A 19263-nucleotide genomic window follows, 5' to 3' on the forward strand; every position below is an offset into this window, starting at 1 on the left:
AATGATGGGACATTTGTAGGGATAACAAGAGTTTCCAGAGTTATAATACTAAACAAACCAAAAAAGGAACACAGCTTTGAAAAGGTTATAAGTCTCAAACTGCCAGGCTCAAGCAAACCTCTAAATATCGGGGATTATAAAGAAAATGTCCTTGTAGGTAGATTATCCCGTAGTTGCCTACTACATGGTTTCTTGAACCTCCCTCTTACGTATTTATAGTATTGGCTTCCATCAGTGACAGGATTCTACATTGGATAAGAACAGTGGCCATCTAGTCTAGCACAGCCTATGTCCACAATACCTATTATATTACATAATACTTCAAGTTCCCATGAATAAAATGATGTTGGGAAACCTTACGGTGAGAATATGTCATATGTTGACCTTCCAAAACATTTTCAGGAGTATCCTTGGGATGGTTTCTGAAAGAGAAAATAATGAGTGGTTATGTTGTGCTGTATTCAAAAGAAGGTGAAAGGGTTAGGGAAATGGAAATTGAAAAAAAATAAAAACTGAAAATTGTTCAATTTTAGGTTTCATCAACTGAAAAGACAAAGGAAAATGAAGACAAAAGAAATTCCACCATCTTCAGCTGATCGCTAGAGAACTGTAGAAAGCTCTGTACTATGCGAGATGTGTAGTCAAGAAGGCAGGAGCCTTTGCCTCATTCCATGTGCAACAATGTCCCCGGCTCTGTCATCTTCGGGGATTGAACCCTAGCGCTCTGGATCCAAGTACATGAGCCTTTTTTGCTTGAGTGAAAGGACCAAGGCCATTAACTTCAAGGCAGTAGTAGACTCAAACCTCTATACATGGTCCAGCCACCAGAGGGGAACAAAGAGCCATATTTTGTTAGCATGGGTGGCCCATACAAACCATTTAAAGATGACAAATAAATACACTATTATTTTCTGACAGTGCATGTCTCTCTAACTTCTTAAATACAGTGATTTCCTATGGAGACTATTTTAATGATATGGGTCACACTTTACCATAAAGGTATAGAAATTACAGTGTAGTAACATTGCAATTTCACTGTGGTTATGTTGATATCTGTGGTTACTACTTATTCATATAACTAGATAGTAACATGAAATGAGAATATATGAGAATAATTAAAGCATAAATACAATGGAGCTAACATACCTAAAATCTACCACTATATGTATGAAATGCAACACTGAAGGGTTAATAAGTACAAACAGTCAGCATGTAAAATTTCTATTCCTATGAATTAGTGGTAATTATATACCGAAAAGCAAAACCAAAGATAACCATAATGTAACTATACTGTAATTATAGTAGTCTTATTTATAGTGACCAATAAATGATATTTCAGCATTTTGTATCAGCAATGCACTCACTCATGTAAGACCAAAATGTGATGACAAATAACGTGGTGTAAATCTGGCATTAACACCACTGACCTCAACGGAGTGACTCTGGATTTATAGCAGTGGAAAGGAGGTCAGGATTTGCCCCTTATCTTTCTCAGAGTATTGTTACCATTTTAACTGTAACAGCAGCAAAAGTCATCAAGCTGAGTAAAAGCCGAACTCACCTTTCCTTTGCATCCAGGAAGGCTTTGGCAAAGGGATTATACTTGATTTTGAGAGCTGTTATCTTGGGTTTACAAAAAACAAGGCATGTTAGTGAAGATCATTTTAACAGAGACTTGACATAGCATTGTCCAGACTCAACAGAATGGACTGAGTTCCGCCTCAGTTACTGAAACAAAAGACAGGCATTGTATTTACCATGCAGCTATATGTCAGCCAGGTGCATTGTGTGGGAGCATTGCTCTCCTCTGAAGCATCTGACACTGGTCACTGCCAAAGGCCGGAAACCAGAACTGATGGACCAATGGTCTGATCCAGTATGGCAAATTCGGTATTACTGTGAATATTTCTCCCAAAGCTGCTGAATTGCATAGAAATATGTATAATATCCTGTAGTGACATTAACTAGGAAAAAAGGGACAAGGGCCACCAACCCTCATGCTTCAGGGCACAGCCTGATTACAGTTTGGGGTCAGGAAGAAATTTCCCCATATTATAGTACAATAGTCTAGGTGCATTATAGGAGGAGTGGAGGGGTTATACTTTCCCCTGAAATATCCAGCACTGGCCAGTGTTAGAGACAGATACTGGACAAGACAGAAAGTCAGTCTGTTCCAGCATGGTAAGGGGATGGGATACTGGTACAGATAGACCAATCTAGTACGGCAGCAGACAGAATACCAGACTAGCCTGACCATTCATCTGTCCTAGTACTGCAGTCAAATTCTAGACAAGGTGGACAAAGGGTATGTTTTGTTCCAGCAAGGAGACAGAGTATTCGATTAGATGGGCCCTCAATCCGCTCTGGACTGACAGGGGGACAGGATACTGGATTATTTTCACCATTGGTGTGTGCTGATCTGGCAGGTCTTAGGCTTTTAATATTTCTCATCTGTGATGACCAAATTGTGTGACATTATTACCCACCTACCTCTTCATTTTGATAAGCAGTGACAGCTATGAACTGAGTCTCTGGAAAGGAGCAGTTCATCACCATCCTGTGTGGGCCTCCCACACGAACAATGTGAACCTGAGGCTCATATTTATGCAAGGAATTCAGCATTATCTGCAAAAAACAAGAAGGAAGAGAGATGGAATTAATAGGCAGCAAGTTTAAAACAAACCAAAGGAAGTATTTCTTCACACTGTGTACAGTCCACCTGTGGAACTCCTTGCCAGAGGATGTTGTGAAGGCCAAGACTATAACAGGGTTCAAAAAAGAACTAGATACGTTCATGGAGGATAGGTCCATCAATGGCTATGAGCCAGGACGGGTAGTGTCCCTAGCCGCTGTTTGCCAGAAGCTGGGACTAGATGATAGGGGATGGATCACTTGATAATTGCCCTATTCTGTTCATTCCCTCTGGGGCACCTGGCATTGGCCACTGTCAGAAGACAGGATCTGGGCTAGATGGACCTTTGGTCTGATCCAGTATGGCCATTCTTATGGACTGTCACAGCTACATCAGTGATACCCAGCCTGAAATGCCTGAAGAGCTATGTTTGTCACCAAACAGAGCCACAGAGGAATTACGGTTTCAGAGTAGCAGCTGTGTTAGTCTGTATCCGCAAAAAGAACAGGAGTACTTGTGGCCCCTTAGAGTAACAAATTTATTTGAGCGTAAGCTTTCGTGGGCTACAGCCCACTTCATCAGATGCATCCGAACAAGTGGGCTGTAGCCCACGAAAGCTTATGCTCAAATAAATTTGTTAGTCTCTAAGGTGCCACGAGTACTCCTGTTCTTTTAGAGGAATTACGAGCAACGACCTGACCTTGGCCTGTGGTATTTGCATCGTGTCATTGATACTTGTTGTCAGTCCCATATTGAGGGGACATCATGTACCAACATCACGGTGCAACCCCAATGTCAGCAGAGCTCTCCAGGGTCATCCTTTCTGTGATTCCACACTACACTCTGTCCCCTCCTCAATTCCTGGTTGCTGAAAGAGAGAGAGAAGGATTTCTCTTTTCCTCCCTCCATTCTAGCTGCGGGTATGGACAGGGACAGACTCCAGCTGAATTACATTAGATGCTTCTGATGCAGCAGTAAATATTTATATTATGATAGTGCCCAAAGAAGACCCCAGTTAGAATTGAGGCACAACTGTGCTGGAAGCTGTACAAACAGATGAGACAATCCCCACCCAGAGGTGCTTATGGTCTAAAAAGCACTGGGACCATGATCTTTTTCTGTGTTTTGCACAGTGCTGAACAAACCAGGGGTCCTCAGTGAACAATACAATTATTTGTTATTATAAAATACCTTCCTCCAAGTATCACATTTTGATTAAGAACAAAGAAGGGGAAGCAGAGCCCCAGACAGGGGGCATGACTTGCCTAAACACCCAGATTTGTTTGTCTTTGGCTCTGCTACTGACACAGTGTATGACCTTGGGCAAACCATGTCACCTGTCTATGCATCTGTTTCCCCATCCATAAAATGGGGATAAACAATTCCCTACCTCATAAGAGTGCTCTGAAGCTAAATTTTAAAGCTTGTGAGGTGCCTAGGTGAGCATAATAGAAATGATGACAAACAAATTAGAAATACTACAATAAGGAGATACTATTCAGGACTAAGGTTAAAGTAAAGAAAGTATTTCTAGGTTTGGCAGAACTCAATTTTTTATACATATATATAATTTTGACAGATAATATTGATGTTTATTTTTAAGCATTTTTTCTATTTTTGTATATATAAAAGTTCACAGTTGCACAAAATTATGGGCATGACAGATAACGGGGGGTGGGTCAGATGATTATTATTTAATGACAGTGGATGTTGAGATTTGAAAAATTAAAGCTTTATAATTGTTAAAACACAATTGTCAACATCACGTCAAGCTATACTTAAATCAATATCCTTAAATCAAACTCTAATATGTTCTCAAGCAGCATTTTTCTTACTTTGCCTATCTGTACATTTTGCAAAAAGAAGAACAGGAGTACTTGTGGCACCTTAGAGACTAACAAATTTATTAGAGCATAAGTACATTTTGATTATCATTGATAGAAATATTTTTTGTCGGCTTGTGTGTATATATAGTAAAATTGACATTTACTGATAAAAATCAAATCCTTCCAAGCCTAAATATTTACTTGAAAGGAATTGACTCCTGGCTGACAAGTAACATCCAATATAGGAGTTTTGTACAAAACAAATAAACAAACAAAAGATCTTGTGCAATATTTTACTTTCAGATACATCTTTAAAAAAAAAAACAGTCCAAACCAATTTTTCTGTTTGTATTTTTAAGGAGCTCAAAGTGAATGTCACTTATTTCTAGTACATGCAGTTTCCTTCCAAAGGCCAAATCTGACTCAATAGAATATTGATAATTATCATGAGGCAGAAGCAGACATAGTAATTATTTCATTTAGGAGCAGCCTTTTATTCTGGTATCTGACTCTTGCCAACATTCCACTTATACCAAACAACATGGGGGAAAACAACAAAAACCTAATACCCACAACCATTTTTTCCCCTTTCTCTAAAGTTCTATGTAAAAAACCCAGCACACAAGACAAACTATGAAAAGCCCCCGATGATTAAGTAACCCACAGCACTCTCTGTCTCTCTAACATCAAGAAGTCCATTAAAATCTGAAAGTGCCAATTAAGACCTGTTTATTCCTGTTTACGTTTGGGCTCCAGAGAATAATTGGCATCTGTGGGTGAAGAGGGCCCCTCTAATTGCATAAATGCACCCTTGATATTTCTTGATTGGTAGGTGCTTGCGATGGAAGACAAGAGGTGTATGGGAAACATCGTGCTGTACCTGCCCGCTTCCATTGAGCTTGTTGGTAAGTTTCACTTTGCTGAAGGAAACAGAGGCTTTCATCCAGTGTGCCCCGAAGTTGGGAGAGTCTGGGTGAATGTAGACGCAGCTGTGGTTTGGTGGCTCTGGTTTCCCAGCAGGCACCCATTCACCGTTCACGTACTTCCAGCGGTGGCCGTCAGTCGGGGCAAAGTCCAACAGGAAGGAGTACATGGCGTTGGGATCCAAACCTGACACACTGATCTTTAAAACCGGGAACATCCGTCTGTAGTGGAAACAGAAGGCAGGAGTGGGAAAAGCATCATTAGTCCTGATATAAAAGAGGCTTGTTACTATGTTTCTGCAAAGACGCTCCCTGAGTTGCTCAAAAAATAAATTACCCTCGCTTTGGCTGAACCAGAGATAATGTTAAAGGGCTACCATCACTTTGTTTTCATTTCCTGTTGATCAGTCAGAAGCAGTCACAAAATGCTTTCATGTTTCACCTGAAATATGGAATTTCACCCCAAAAATCACCCTGATTGATGGGACCAGGACTGATAATATTGTCCTGCACTAGTCACATTCTTAGGGCTATCAACTTTATTCCACTGGAGAGGTGGATGGAAATCCCTATGCCACAGTAGTACAGAACTTGAATACAGTGAGAATTCAAATCTTACAATTGTAAGATCTTAATTTCTAGAAAACTATTAAAAAAATCATTCACACATCCCCACTTTTATCCCTGACCAACCAATGGGGAGCCATAACTCTGACCATAAACAAGATATATCAACACAGGCAGATTTAAATTCTTCCTTCACTACATAGACATTTTGGAAAAATCACTAAGATGGGAGGGGTTCTTCAATCTAGCAGAGAAAGGTGTAACACGATCCAATGGCTGGAAGTTGAAGCTAGACAAATTCAGATTGGAAATAAGGTGTACATCTTTAATGGTGAGAGTAATTAACCATTGGAACAATTGACCAAGGGTCGTGGTGGATTCTCCATCACTGACAGATTTTTAAATCAAGACTGGATGTTTTTATAAAACATCTGCTCTAGGAATTATTTGGGGGAAGTTCTATGGCCTGCGTTATACTTGAGGTCAGACTAGATACTCAAAATGGTCTTTCTGGCCTTGGAATCTATTAATTATATAGGACGCTTGACGGCGCATATGGAACCATACATACATAAGAACAGCCTCACTGGGTCAGACCAAAGGTCCATTCAGCCCAGCATCCTGTCTTCAAACAGTGGCCAATGCCAGGTGCCCCAGAGGGAATGAACAGAACAGGTAATCATCAAGTGATCCATTCCTTGTTGCCCATTCCCAGCTTCTGGCAAACAGAGGCTAGGGACACGATCCCTGCCCATCCTGGCTAATAGTCATTGATGGACCTATCCTCCATGAATTTATCTAGTTCTTTTTTGAAGTCTTGGCCTTCACAACATCCTCTGGCAAGGAGTTCCACAGGTTGACTGTGCATTGTGAGAAAAAATACTTCCTAGCCTCTGTTTGCCAGAAGCGAGGGACACCATCCCTGCCCATCCTGGCTAATAGCCATTGATGGACCTATCCTCCGTGAACTTACCTAGTTCTTTTTTGAATCCTGTTATATGGAATAAGGAAAGGCTTTAAAGCCACCTGCATATCTACATGGTTGATTAATGTGCACAGTGAATGAGGAAGACCATTTCAATTAGAGCCTGATCCAAAGCTCATTGAAGTCAATGGAAAGACTCCCATTGACATTGGTGGGCTTTGGACAGGCCTTTAGTGCACAAAAATGCACACTTGTTGTGTGTGCATCTTGAGCGGGAATTCGTTCTACTGATGTCTAGCAAATAGCTTTGCATCGTGGAATTTTTATTTTCTTGTTTTGTGTGTGGAGATTGTTTTGTTTTTTTACATTGTATACATCATACAGTTTTATTTACACACACACACACACACACACACACACACACACACACAGTATCCATGTTGTAAATAAGCCTACTCTTGCCATGGTCCCCCCAGCACATATTGCCCCCTTGGTTTCACCACAGCCCCACTCATTCACATCACTCCCCACACCTACATTGTCACTCCCCCTTGAGGCCCACACTTCTCTCATTCAGCTTGTAAGCTATGAGATGCGCCAACTGTTAGCCGTGTCAGTGATACATAGCAACATTTAAAAGCTGCAGGTGGTAGGCAAGCAGGGAGGCTGTGGTAGGGGGAGGGGCTGTGCATGGAGTATGTTGGAGAGTAAGGCTGGGGGTGATTGGGAGAGTGCAGGGATGGGGAAAAGAGGGTTTGGGGGCAGCACTCTGGCCTGTCCATGGAAAAGTGGCCTGATGGCGGAGTGCTGTTCTGAAAATGATCAGGAGGGGAAGTGAGTCTGGGGGTAGACGGTTGGGGGTGAGAACTCAAGTTTCTGTAGGGATAATAACAAGGAGTCCGGTGGCACCTACTGATAGCTGTCCATGGGAATGACTCTCCATGTTGATCCATATTAATTGAAAACCTGGGAAAGGCACACAACCTCCTCCCCTCCACCCCCAGTTTACTTTGAGGAAAGGTTGCTAGACCAATATGTCCTACCACTGCAAACCTTAGAAAGCAGGCAGTGAGGTTGAAACGGGCTGCAAACTCTGCTTTGTTATGTTTAGGAAAAGCTGTACGTCAGGGTGATCTATGGGGTTAGCGGGAGGGGTTCTCCCATTGCTGTAGTAAATTCACCTCCCTAATAAGCAGTAGCTAGATCGATAGAAGAATTCTTCTGTCGACCTAGCACTGTCTGCACCAGTGGTTAGGTCAGCATAGCTGCACCTCTCAGGCATGGGGATTTTTCACATCCCTGAGAGATGAAGCTATGCCAATGTAAGTTTTCAACATAGACCAGCCCTTAGTCTCTCTGTGCCTCAGTTTCCCAGCTATAAAATGAGGATGATAGCACTTCCCTACCTCACAGGGGTGATGTGAAGATAAATGCTTTAGCAATTCTGAGACACTCAGATACTACAGTGATGTGGGGGCTATTCCTTAGATAAAACTTTTGAAATCAGGAGTTAAGTTATGGTTAGGACACGGAAACAGCTCTAACATAATTAGCAACAGAATAAAAACAGTGGTGAATCTCACTGCATCAGCATCACAGCTCAGCTGCGTTTCATACTATCGTGAACCTAGGATTAAGTGATGTATCGGTTTAATAACTGGTATGTCCAGCACTTCTTGTGGCAATCAGAGTGCAGACGCCACAAGGAGAGAACAGATGGATTAAACCCCAGAAACGAACGGTTGATTTAACTCATTGTAGACAATGATATTGTACTATAAAAACATATAGAGTACATACGCTCAAATAAATGTGTTAGTCTTGAAGGTGCCACAAGGACTCCTGTTCCTTTTGCGGATACAGACTAACACGGTGGCTGCTCTGTACCATATCGAGTAAGGTCTTTTATGAAAGCTTGCAATGTTCTGAACTTGATGGTCATTAGGAGATGTGTACACACCAAGATTAGGAATGTATGTATGTGTATAGATAGAAAGTTGCTAATTGTAACGGTGATGCAACTTTAGCATCACCTTACAATAGGTGAAGTAATCAGGCAGGGAGGGGCTACCTCCCGAGCCAGTTGTGTACAAGAATCCAGCCATTGTCCAGCCCAGAAAAGGACAATGGTGAACCATTAAAGCTAATGGAAAGACTTTGAGACAACTGGAGACAGGGGAGCGAGAACAACGTGTATAGTGGGGATGCTGAGAGCCATTGAACCAAAAAGTGTAAACCCTGTGTATGACGGGAACCACTTCAACCCTGGGGTGCTGCTGCACCCCCAGCACCCCTAGTTCTACCACCTAAGACTGGGGATTTCCCCAGTCTGAGTAACCATGAATTACCTAGTCTGAAAGAAAAAATGGGGAGTGGGGGGGAAGGGAAGCCTTTCAAAAAGGAGGCTTGAAACTGAATTTTTCATCCAGAAACAGGGACAGTTGGTTGGCAGGGGCTGTCCATGAAACACTGGATGCTCCTTATGGTTAGGGTGTACACTGGGAAACTGTTCCGAGGCACAAGGAATCTTGTATTAGACAAGGGATTTTATCTAATATGGAAATGGAAAGCCTGAGATTGCATCTTTCTGTTTATTTTCTGTATAACATGGATGTTTGTTTCCCTTCCTCCTTCATCTTTGGATCTGTGGCTTTTCTATTAAATAAATCTTTTGTTTAGTTTTACCCCAAACAAGTCTACGATGTGCAAACCACGTGGAGTGTGCGTGCCAAAGTAAACTGCTGTCTGAGGGCTGGTTTCACGCCTTCCGTGGGGAGGAGCCAGAGGGGAAAGCCCAAGTGCCTGGAATTCATGAAGGATGGATTTGGGGAGTCTCAGGACTGGAAGAACTGTTCATGTCACCCTGCGGGGAGGAACGAGGCCGGTGGAAGCCAGGGTGAGACCCTGTTCTTGTGGGCAGGCAACTGGTGTCAGGGGTCTGAGCCATCGCATCACAGCATAAAGGCACCCCAGGGTACAGGGCAGGCAGTGACAGAACTTCTTCCTGGGCTGTGATATCCCCAAAACATCACATGTATCCACCACTAACTCCTGTGATTCTCTATATCCTGCTATGCCAGTTACATTATTATAACGGAGCACCACATTGTATCGGATACATATATCAGCTATAGTATTAAAGTCTCTAATTCTGACTTCATAGTCACTGTGGGCACTTTGAGTCACTATGATTCAAGCACATTTGGGGAAACATCAGTGCCTACTGGAGACGAATCTATTAGAAATTGTTAAATTGTACATGTTATACTTGTGCTGCTAAGTCCTAAACTTTAAGGCTATGCAGCCTTACATTTTTCTGGTTCTATTCGTAGTGCTGCCTTCGGTTTGGTAGATGACTTTGGCCAAGTCGCTTCTCCACACTGAGCCTCTGTTTCCCCAGATAACAACACTTACTGATTTGATAGTGTGTTGTCAGGATTAATTCCTGGGCGTTCATAAAGCTCTTAGGATGGGATTTTCAAAATTGCTCTGCGTTCCTCCCTTTCAAGTCAATGGGGGTTTTAACATAAACTTCAATGGGGGCAGGGTTAGGCCAGTGTCATGAACTTTTGACACTCCCACCCGAAAAGCTCAACACAAGACTTTTTGTTATTTGGGAGTCCCTAGCCTGCAAAAGGCCATGAGTCATAGAAAAAAAGAGCTCCACCAGGTCCCACTTTGTCTGTCCCCTAGGACTCTGCAGGGCATTGTCTATATTTCCCCAGTTTGACCTCTGGTTTTAATTAAAATATACTTTTAGAAATTCAAAGAGAGGCCTTTTTACAAAAGCCTACATGATTTTATAGTAACAGCCCCAAACCCTCTAACAACATAACTGTGCTTAGGGCTATAAAACCAGAGACTATTGTACTTTGACTTATTTATAAGGCAACTTACATTTTCTATTATAGAAAGGACCCAGTCTGATGTTAGTGACAGCTCTGGGGATAATGACACTGCTTTGCCTTTGTAAAGCATGTTCAGCCCTACAGACGAAAAGCTACTATCTAAGCACTGAGTATCGTTATAATAAGCAGTGTTCAGAGGGAATTATTTGCTAAGCCCTTGCAGTGGGGTTGGGAGGTGGAACTATCCTTCCCCTGGGAAATGTTCTTTACTATTTTGTTCAGTCCCAAGACAATAAATATCTTCTTGCAGTGTCTCTTATGATCAGGGATAAAAGGGCACAGGAATGGTTTGTCAGTATTCAGAAAGGAACATGAACCTCCTCCTTAGTTTGTAGGCTGCCTCTGAGACTGCCTTTCCCTCCCTGCACAGGATATGTGGATGCACACACAGCACTAACAACATTATACCATGGCTACAATTTTCTTTAGCCTATGTAAACAGCAGTTGCTAATATTCCCCATATACCGTAGGATACGCTAATTACACAGGGGACAGTACAGCACTCACCTGCCGTTCTTGGTCACAATCATCTCGTTAGTGACTTCTCTGAACCTCTGCCATAGCGCAGCCTCCTCCAAGACAACCTGGAGTTGTTTCTCGGTCGGGTCCCCTTTGTCTCTGCCAGCTTGGAGTTCGCTCTCCACGACATTGAGCAGCCTGGAGACAGTGCAGTCACTGGGCTTCTTACATCCCAAATCAGTCATGGTGTACTGTCAAAAACTTCTCAGCTGGCTTAAAAAAAACAAACAAACACTAAGCATACTTCAACCCAAGCCAATTAATTAGCCACACTAACAAATCTGCTCTCCTTGAGCTTTGGCCATCAACTTGTTCCTCCCCCCTGGAAGTCCCAATGGGACAATGACACCAGTGTGTTAAGGTTGACACACATGCACATACAAAAAGAGGACTATCTCCTAATTACTCATCAAGTCAGGTGGGAGGCAGCCTGATTACGCAATTGGCTGCCTCAGAAGAAGAGTTCTCCATCCAAATTAATGGGCTTTTATCTTTTTTTCAATCTGAAGTGGGTCTAATTGTTCTGCTTGAGAACCAGGTTTCCATTAATGAAAATTGTTTAGTTTCCAGACTGAAACAATGCATGGAAATTGTGCTTGTGCTGATGCAAATCCCAGCTAGCAACATTCAAGATTGGGGTGGAGAGATGCTAGTCTTGCAAGCTTTCCATCAGAAATCACAGTGTGCTCACCCTGCTCCCCTTTTGCTTAAAAAAAAAAAAAAAAAAAAAAAAAACCCAACAATCAAAGGCCCCTCTGCACTTAAATTTTGCCCACGTGGTCTTGTGCCTGGAAGACAATTTAGTGCATGTTCAAAATGTCAGGAGTCTAGGACAAGCCGCAGGTCAAATATATAGGATTTTTAAAAAGGTACAGTTCTCTTTTTGGAAAGTATACTAATAATTTCTGGTCACCCAAAAATGACATGACAGAGAACCTTACGCTTGTTTAATTCAATAGCCCTTGATGCGCCTTTATGCTTATGATTTTTTCTGAGAAGTTGGAAGGGCGTATTTTTGGAGTTATTCATTTCATTGTAAGAAACACATTCAGCCCCTGCACTGATAAAAGTCAGATGCACTTTATAACGAGCGTTAAGGGTCTGGCAGACTTCCAACAGTCTGCAGGATTCAATAAGGTCCATCAGACCTATGGCAGGTTTACAAAGTCCACCAGACTTTACAGGACAAGAAGTCTGATCAGTGTCATGCTCTTAAGCACAAAGGACTGGATTTTGCACCCTTTTGTGTTGAATAGTACCTCATTCTGCAAGTAGTCCCTTTGATTCCAGTCAGGGCCAGCTCCAGGGTTTCTGCCGCCCCAAGCAACTCTTCGGTGGCAGCTCAATCGCGCCGCTCCACTCTTTGGCAGAAGTTCAGTGGAGGTTCTTCACTCCATCTCTTCCTCTTCGGCGGCAACTCAAAGAGGAAGAGAGGGACCAAGGCACTCGCCGCCGAATTCCCGCCGAAGACCCGGACGGGCCACCCTGATACCGGACGGAGTGCCGCCCCTTTCTATTGGCCGCCCCAAGCATCTGCTTCCTTAGCTGGTGCCTAGAGCCGGCCCTGATTCCAGTAGAGCCATGCATAGAATGAGGCTATTGGAATCTAGCCCCAAAGGAGTGGGGCTCCAGTCTTGCAAAGATTTCATGCTGTACCAGACTGGAGAGACTTGTTTACACTAGAACAAATTAGGACTCTCAATTCCCAGCAGTGGTAGCAACAGAGGAAGCTGTAATTTAGACAAGGCTCCAATGTTTTTACCACTGTGCCACTTAGCCCTGCTATTTTCAAACCTTGGTTTTGTAAAGTATTTTGCTTCCTATAGATTCTTTTCAGCCTTAATATACCACTTTCTGATCAGCTTTCCTGTGATAAAGAAGTGAGTTAGGTTACCCTGTCAGTTCCAAGAAGTCAGCTTCCTTTCTCAGTTGCAGTATTCGGGCCCATTCCTGCAATTAATAGTACCCACTATATCCTGATTTTCAGCATGCTGGATTTCTGCAATGCATGTTGAAGTCAACGGGATTTTGGGGTGCTCAGCCCCCTCTGAAAATCAAGCCAGGAGGTTTTTGATGAGATGGGTGGTGATGGGGGTTAGTGAATTTGTGTAGGGCAGGGTATTTCTAAATTAATATTTCGGCTGGTTGTTTCTGCTGCATGAAGAGGATACGTTGTTCTTTTTGTACGCACTGCACAATGTCAAATGTTGTAACAAGCACCTAGAGAACAGGGCATGTGGCTTTTAGTTGTTTATATATAAACATGGAAAAATACAATAAATAAATTAAAACTCGTTGAAATCTTTTGAAAATTCAACATTGATACGAAGTTTTTGTGAAAAATCATCAGTTTTTCAACTAGCTCTAAATAAATACATACAGATTTCCTGCCATTTTTTAAATGTATCTTTCTTATTTCACGCCAAGGAGATGAAATGCAAACATGATTGAGATGCAACCTTAATGTTAGGAATTCAGTTGCTCAGAACTCAGGAGTGTCAAAGTTGGGGACCTGCAGCAGTGGTGACCCAGCCACATAAGGACAGTATTATTTCTACAGCTGTAGTTTGGCATGTTCCTTTGATGGATAAAGACGACGACACAAGACTTGATGTTCAGAGACACTCACTCCACAGTTTGATGGGTTTGTTGTTTTTATTTTCTGCAACCATAACAGCTGGAGACTAATTTTTAAAAGGTAAAATAAAAGCTGGGACTCTGGAGGCTAACTGAGAGGTTTGTCTGTCCCACTTCAACCCCTCCAACTAGTCAGGGAGGGACACGCCCTGCATTTTGGAAAATGCTGATGATTCAATAACCCCAAAACCCTATTAATTCAGCTATAAGACTGAGATTCTACTTGTGCAAATGTCTGGACAGTTGAGCAACTGAAGTGTATTTCCCTTTGCTGACATTTTCAAATGTGGGTACTAAAAGTTTGGCACCTCGATCAATCTTGAGGATCCGTTTAAAGTGCTTGCTATGGAAGTGTTCAGCACCCCCAACTTCTGTTGTTTTCACTGGAAGTGTTGGATGCTGAAGACCTCAGAAAATCAGGCCACTGGTTTAGTTGGCCTTTATGGATCTAGGTGCTGGCTCTAGGCATCTGAGTTTGCATTACTGTATGTGATGTTCACTTTAATATAACACACCAAAGAAAGTTGCTCAAACTAACTTGCTGCATCCAAAAACAAATCAAAACAAAAAACCAACCCATCCTCCTGCCTCCTGGATTGTTCCAGTGTCACAAATAAGTCTGCTAAACATTAATCAAGTCCATCATCTGCCTGTGACCAGCAAATAACTGGCCTCTAGGGATTCAGCGACAGTATCCCCTACTGCTGTCCTGCTTCCTTCCCTTTCCAACCACTGTGGTCTGTTGTTTTTGTGTGTACAATGATTTGCCTTGAGATCTGAGCAACTTGATGCTGAGAGTTTGGATCTGATTTTCAGAGGTGCAGCTGCCAATCCGGTTGAAATCAGTGGGATTGATGGGCAGTGGGGCTCCAGCATCCTGTAAGGGAGGCAAGAGTAATGCTTCGAACAAAGAACATTGGCCATTCTGTTCTAGAGCCCCTTGTCACCAGTCATTATCCCATGAAAACAGCTTTGAGGCCAAAATGTTTCAGACCATAGCTCTGCCCAATGAATAATTTGATTGTTTATCAGCGAAGTTGGAACTAAATGGATCTAAATCTATGTGAATTATTGAAATGGCAAAAATGCTCATTTTGTTCAAATAATTGGTCAGCTGGGTTTTTGGATGCGAGCTAACGTGGCTCATTTTTAAACTGACTAGATAGTGACTCGTGCTCAGTGTGATAGGCCATCCTAAACGTGGTGATCTGCACTGGTCACTATTCTAGGTTTGGAAAAAAAACAAACACCTGAAGACATATCTAGGCTGCATGCCAAAAATATAGCAGACAGAGCACTCAGGCCAGAGATGATCAGTTTAAAATCCGTATCTCAGGCCTCATCTTGCTCCAGCTTCTTCATGCTTTACAATACCTTCATGTCCCAAGACCCACTTTATAAAGCCTTTCAGGGAAGACACAAACATCTGCATGACCAACTGCCCAGATGGAATGAGTTGTAGGCCAGGAAGCAGATAATAAACTAGTAGGCAGGGTTGTTTGGGGAAATTTAACTTTGTCTTTCCACTTTTTTTTTTTTTTTTTTTTTTTTTTTTAAATGAAACCTTCATTTTGGATTTCCAGGCTGCTGGGGAGTCAGAGGCTGAGCGTAGGAATTCCTGGCTCCCTGACCTGTTCCCAAACCTCTCCTGAGTCTTATTTCCGTTTGGGGGGGTCCGCGATAGCTCAGTGGTTTTGCGCATTGGCCTGCTAAACCCAGGGTTGAGAGTTCAATCCTTGAGGGGGCCATTTAGAGATCTGGGACAAAAAAAAAAATAGTTGGGGATTGGTCCTGCTTTGAGCAGGGAATTGGACTAGATGATCTCCTGAGATCCCTTTCACCCCTGGAAATCTATGAAAATGGCCCCAAGCCTGGTATTTGCTTCTATATGAAGCTTCCTTGGTAAAGGAACACAGAACACTGGTTATTTGTGTTCGCCAATCATTAAAAACATAAAACTGGTCAACTCCATCTTCCTCATGTAGTCGTAAGGAAAGGAGGGCTGCAGGAGTGACAGTCATACACTTTTTGCATTTACTTCCTGTAAATACTTCAATGCACAAATTTACTACCAGAGATATTTGGCAAAACAATGAATATGCACAAAAAGCTAATATTTAGCTTATAAATTGGAGTCTGTATTGAAAACCCAATTCTAGGAGTTATACTCATCCAACCAGGGAGCAGAAACAGTATCGTGTGACTTGCATCCAATCAAAAACTAACCAATGCAGCTCAAATGTCAAATTATTGGACAATCCTAGTGAACAGCTAATGCCAAATCCAAAATGTATTTATATAATTATTTGGTGAATAATTTTAAATGAATAGACCCAAGAAAGTCAGGAAAAACAGCAAAGGGGAAAGAGAGGCTAAATCCATTTAAAAAAAAAAAAAAAAAAAAAAAAAGGACATTCACTAGGACTTCTTTTTTGCTGAGCTCCAACAATGAGCATGCTCACCTAGGCATTGCTTGGATTATTTCTTTGACTGTCTGATTAAACTCAAACCCTTTTTGGCCAACAGCTGCTGAGACATAGAAGGAAAAAAAAATAATTAACCAGGCTTGCTCTCCATCTGACATTCGATAGCTGGTTTTTGTCTTCAGGCCCACGCCTGCAAATAAAAGCCAACCCTTCTTGATAAAATGAAATGCACGAGAACGAGACTCACTCTTTCCATCTCCCCAGTATCCATTGAACCATCTGAATAAGTAAAGCCTCTCTGAACATTCAGTCCCCGCAGCCACGGGAAATTGAACACCTCACTCGCCATGACACTAGCAGGAAATCAACACCCACCAAGTATGGAGTTATAATTAAAAAAAGAACAATAAGACAGCTGCTTTCAGCAGTGTTTTTAATCATGGATCTAGCACCCTAGGAGATTATTGGACTACAAGAGATTTAGGAAAGATTAGTCTTTTCATTACCGTTGGGGGGAGAGGGTGGGGGACGAAGGGGTTAGTTCCTATGCAGTGCCAAACAGACATGTTTCTAGCATATATGTAGACAACTTGTGCTGTTGGTACCTGATTGTCTGGAATTTCAGTGGAGATCATAGGCAACAGGAACTACTTATTTCTATTTTGGGAGGGAAAAAGTTAATTGAAAACAGATCTGATCTGACTAGACTGATTAAAAAATTTTTGTAAGGTAATTATTGTACTTTCCCCCGCCTTCTTTAGCTTCTTCGGGGATCTCCAAGCTCTAAAACAATCATGAATGTCTCCACAACATTGCTTGGTGGTGGATTGATATTATTGCCCCACTGTTACAATGGGGAAGCTGAGGAACAGAGATTAAAAATTACTTTGGACTCTTTTTTTTAACCCTTACATTTCAGAGCCTTCTGAGAAGTGGAAGTAGGTGGGATCTTTTACACTGGGAAAGAGGAGTTGGGATTTTGGATATAGTTAAGGCACTAAACCATATGTGGGGCACCTAAATTGAAGTGGCCTGATTTTGCAGAAGGACCGAGTCCCCCAAATCCTATTCAAAGCAAATAGGATTTGGCAGGAGAGCATCATCTTTGAAAAATAATCATTTTTACCTCTTGTCCCCATCCCATAGATGGCAGACTCAGAAGCTTTGGAAAATGCCCTCCTCATAAGAGTCAGATCCTGTTCAGGCAGGAAGTGGAGAATTAACAGGTGCTGAGGGTGGTTTAGCAGCAGTGGAAGAGAATCCACCTCATGATGCTTCCTATAGGTGCGGGATCCACATCCTGGAAAGGCAAGGTGGACAATATTGTATTAGATGCAGTCTGGGGAGATAGGGGGATGCAGGTAGGAGCTCTTGTACATTTAAACCCAAATGCAATCACAGGTGCACTTCCTGCACCTTTGTTTTACCCTGCACCAAAGACTAAGCCAGAGATGACCATGCAAAATAGGCCCAGCAGCATCCATCATCTAGGTGTCAACTTGCAAAGTTGAGGGCGTCAGTTTTCAATAAATAGTGTATAGTAGGTACCTTAACCTCCAACCTTGCACTAAAAAGCATGAAAGAAAACCAGGGCTTTTGTCCCCCTACAATCCTGTCACCCGGAGAGATAGCTAAGACAGTCACTGGGACAGCCTTGAAACATCTGCTCCAGCCTACAACTCCTATCCACTTTATTTCTGCTATGTAATCATTGTCCCATGCTTGCTACCACAAAAATCAAAAGCCCAAGCCCTCAAAGCTACCCCTTCATCCAGCTGCCTGAGAGAGCACCTCCAGCAGGCTGCCAAAAGGACAACTAAAATATCCCCATTCCAAATCTTCCCCTCAGTCACACCTACAGCAAGTGCTCCAGGTCTCAGTGTATTCACTCACTCTCTCACATAAGGTCTCCTGGAAGTAGAAAGAAAAAAGGAACAGAAACCTATTTCTTAAGCGTCTCCTGTTCTTGTTGGATGGGCAATCACCATCATACACTAAACCTCGGGCTGCTGCTACACAGACTGGAACAATGAGGAAGGTGCACACAGAAATTAAACCCTCTCAGATCCTAACCTCTCCCTGACACTGAATTTCTCACACCGCAGGGAATTTCCCCCCAAGCAAATCAAAATCTTAACAAAAAAAGGGCGGGGGGGAGAGACAGAGGGAATTGGGGAAAGAGGCAAATCACTCTTCTGAGTCTCTCATCCCCAACGGGAAATATGCTACCAGCCCACCACCTATAAAAAGGTGACACAGTCTCTGCCCCAGAACTTAAAGCATAAAAAAGATCTGACTGGAAGCTGAAGCTAGATAAATTGAAGGCTAGACATGAGCAAATTAACAGTGAGGGTAATTAACCATTGAAACAAACTTACCTAGGGATGTGTTTGATTCCCCATCGCTCAAAGTCTTGACATCAAGACTAGATACATTTCCAAAAGACATGCTCTTGCTCAACCAGACATCATAGGCTTGATGTAGGAATCGCTTGGTGACGTTCTCTGGACTGTGTTATTTAGGAAATCAGACTAGATGATCCTATTGGACCCTTCTGTACTTAATCTAGGAACTTGATAGACATTAAAGACTTTAGGCCTGAGTCTTCATGTGTATTGAGATAACACTTGAAGACAGAGTTGTTTGGGCCCTTGCTGTCTGATTCTCCAACAAGAAAAATTCACTTTCTGGACAAATCAACATTTTCTGCAGAAAAATGTCAATGCTGTTGGAAATCTCTGATTTTCCACTGGAAAAATTGTTCTCAGCTCTCCAGCTCCCCTGCTCCTTGGCAGCCTGCCTAGAGGGATATAGAGAGCTGGGGAGCTTGGGTTTGCAGGCTCCTTGGCTCCAGGGCAGTCTTCCAGGCTGACTGTCCCAGAGTGGCGACTGCCCGAGC

At 42.5% G+C, this 19263-nt stretch overlaps 1 protein-coding gene across 3 annotated transcripts in view; it reads right to left on the reverse strand.

Annotated features, from left to right (window-relative positions):
- The window catches only part of TBX19 (T-box transcription factor 19), a 45643-nt gene that overhangs the window by 13889 nt on the left and 12491 nt on the right, over positions 1 to 19263 (reverse strand). For 2 of the 3 annotated variants that reach the window (XM_065587441.1, XM_065587448.1), the window contains exons 4-8: positions 11290 to 11514; positions 5339 to 5603; positions 2491 to 2625; positions 1562 to 1623; positions 361 to 422 (exon numbers count right to left, since the gene is read on the reverse strand). In XM_065587441.1, coding sequence (XP_065443513.1) covers positions 361 to 422; positions 1562 to 1623; positions 2491 to 2625; positions 5339 to 5603; positions 11290 to 11486 — 721 coding nt within the window. In that variant the 5' untranslated portion in view covers positions 11487 to 11514. Of the gene's footprint in view, positions 1 to 360; positions 423 to 1561; positions 1624 to 2490; positions 2626 to 5338; positions 5604 to 11289; positions 11515 to 17490; positions 17665 to 19263 lie in introns of those variants that run through there. The other variant, XM_005294538.4, reaches the window with a different exon arrangement.

Source organism: Chrysemys picta, chromosome 1 (assembly GCF_011386835.1).
Source record: "Chrysemys picta bellii isolate R12L10 chromosome 1, ASM1138683v2, whole genome shotgun sequence".
Taxonomy (NCBI): Eukaryota; Metazoa; Chordata; order Testudines; family Emydidae; genus Chrysemys; species Chrysemys picta.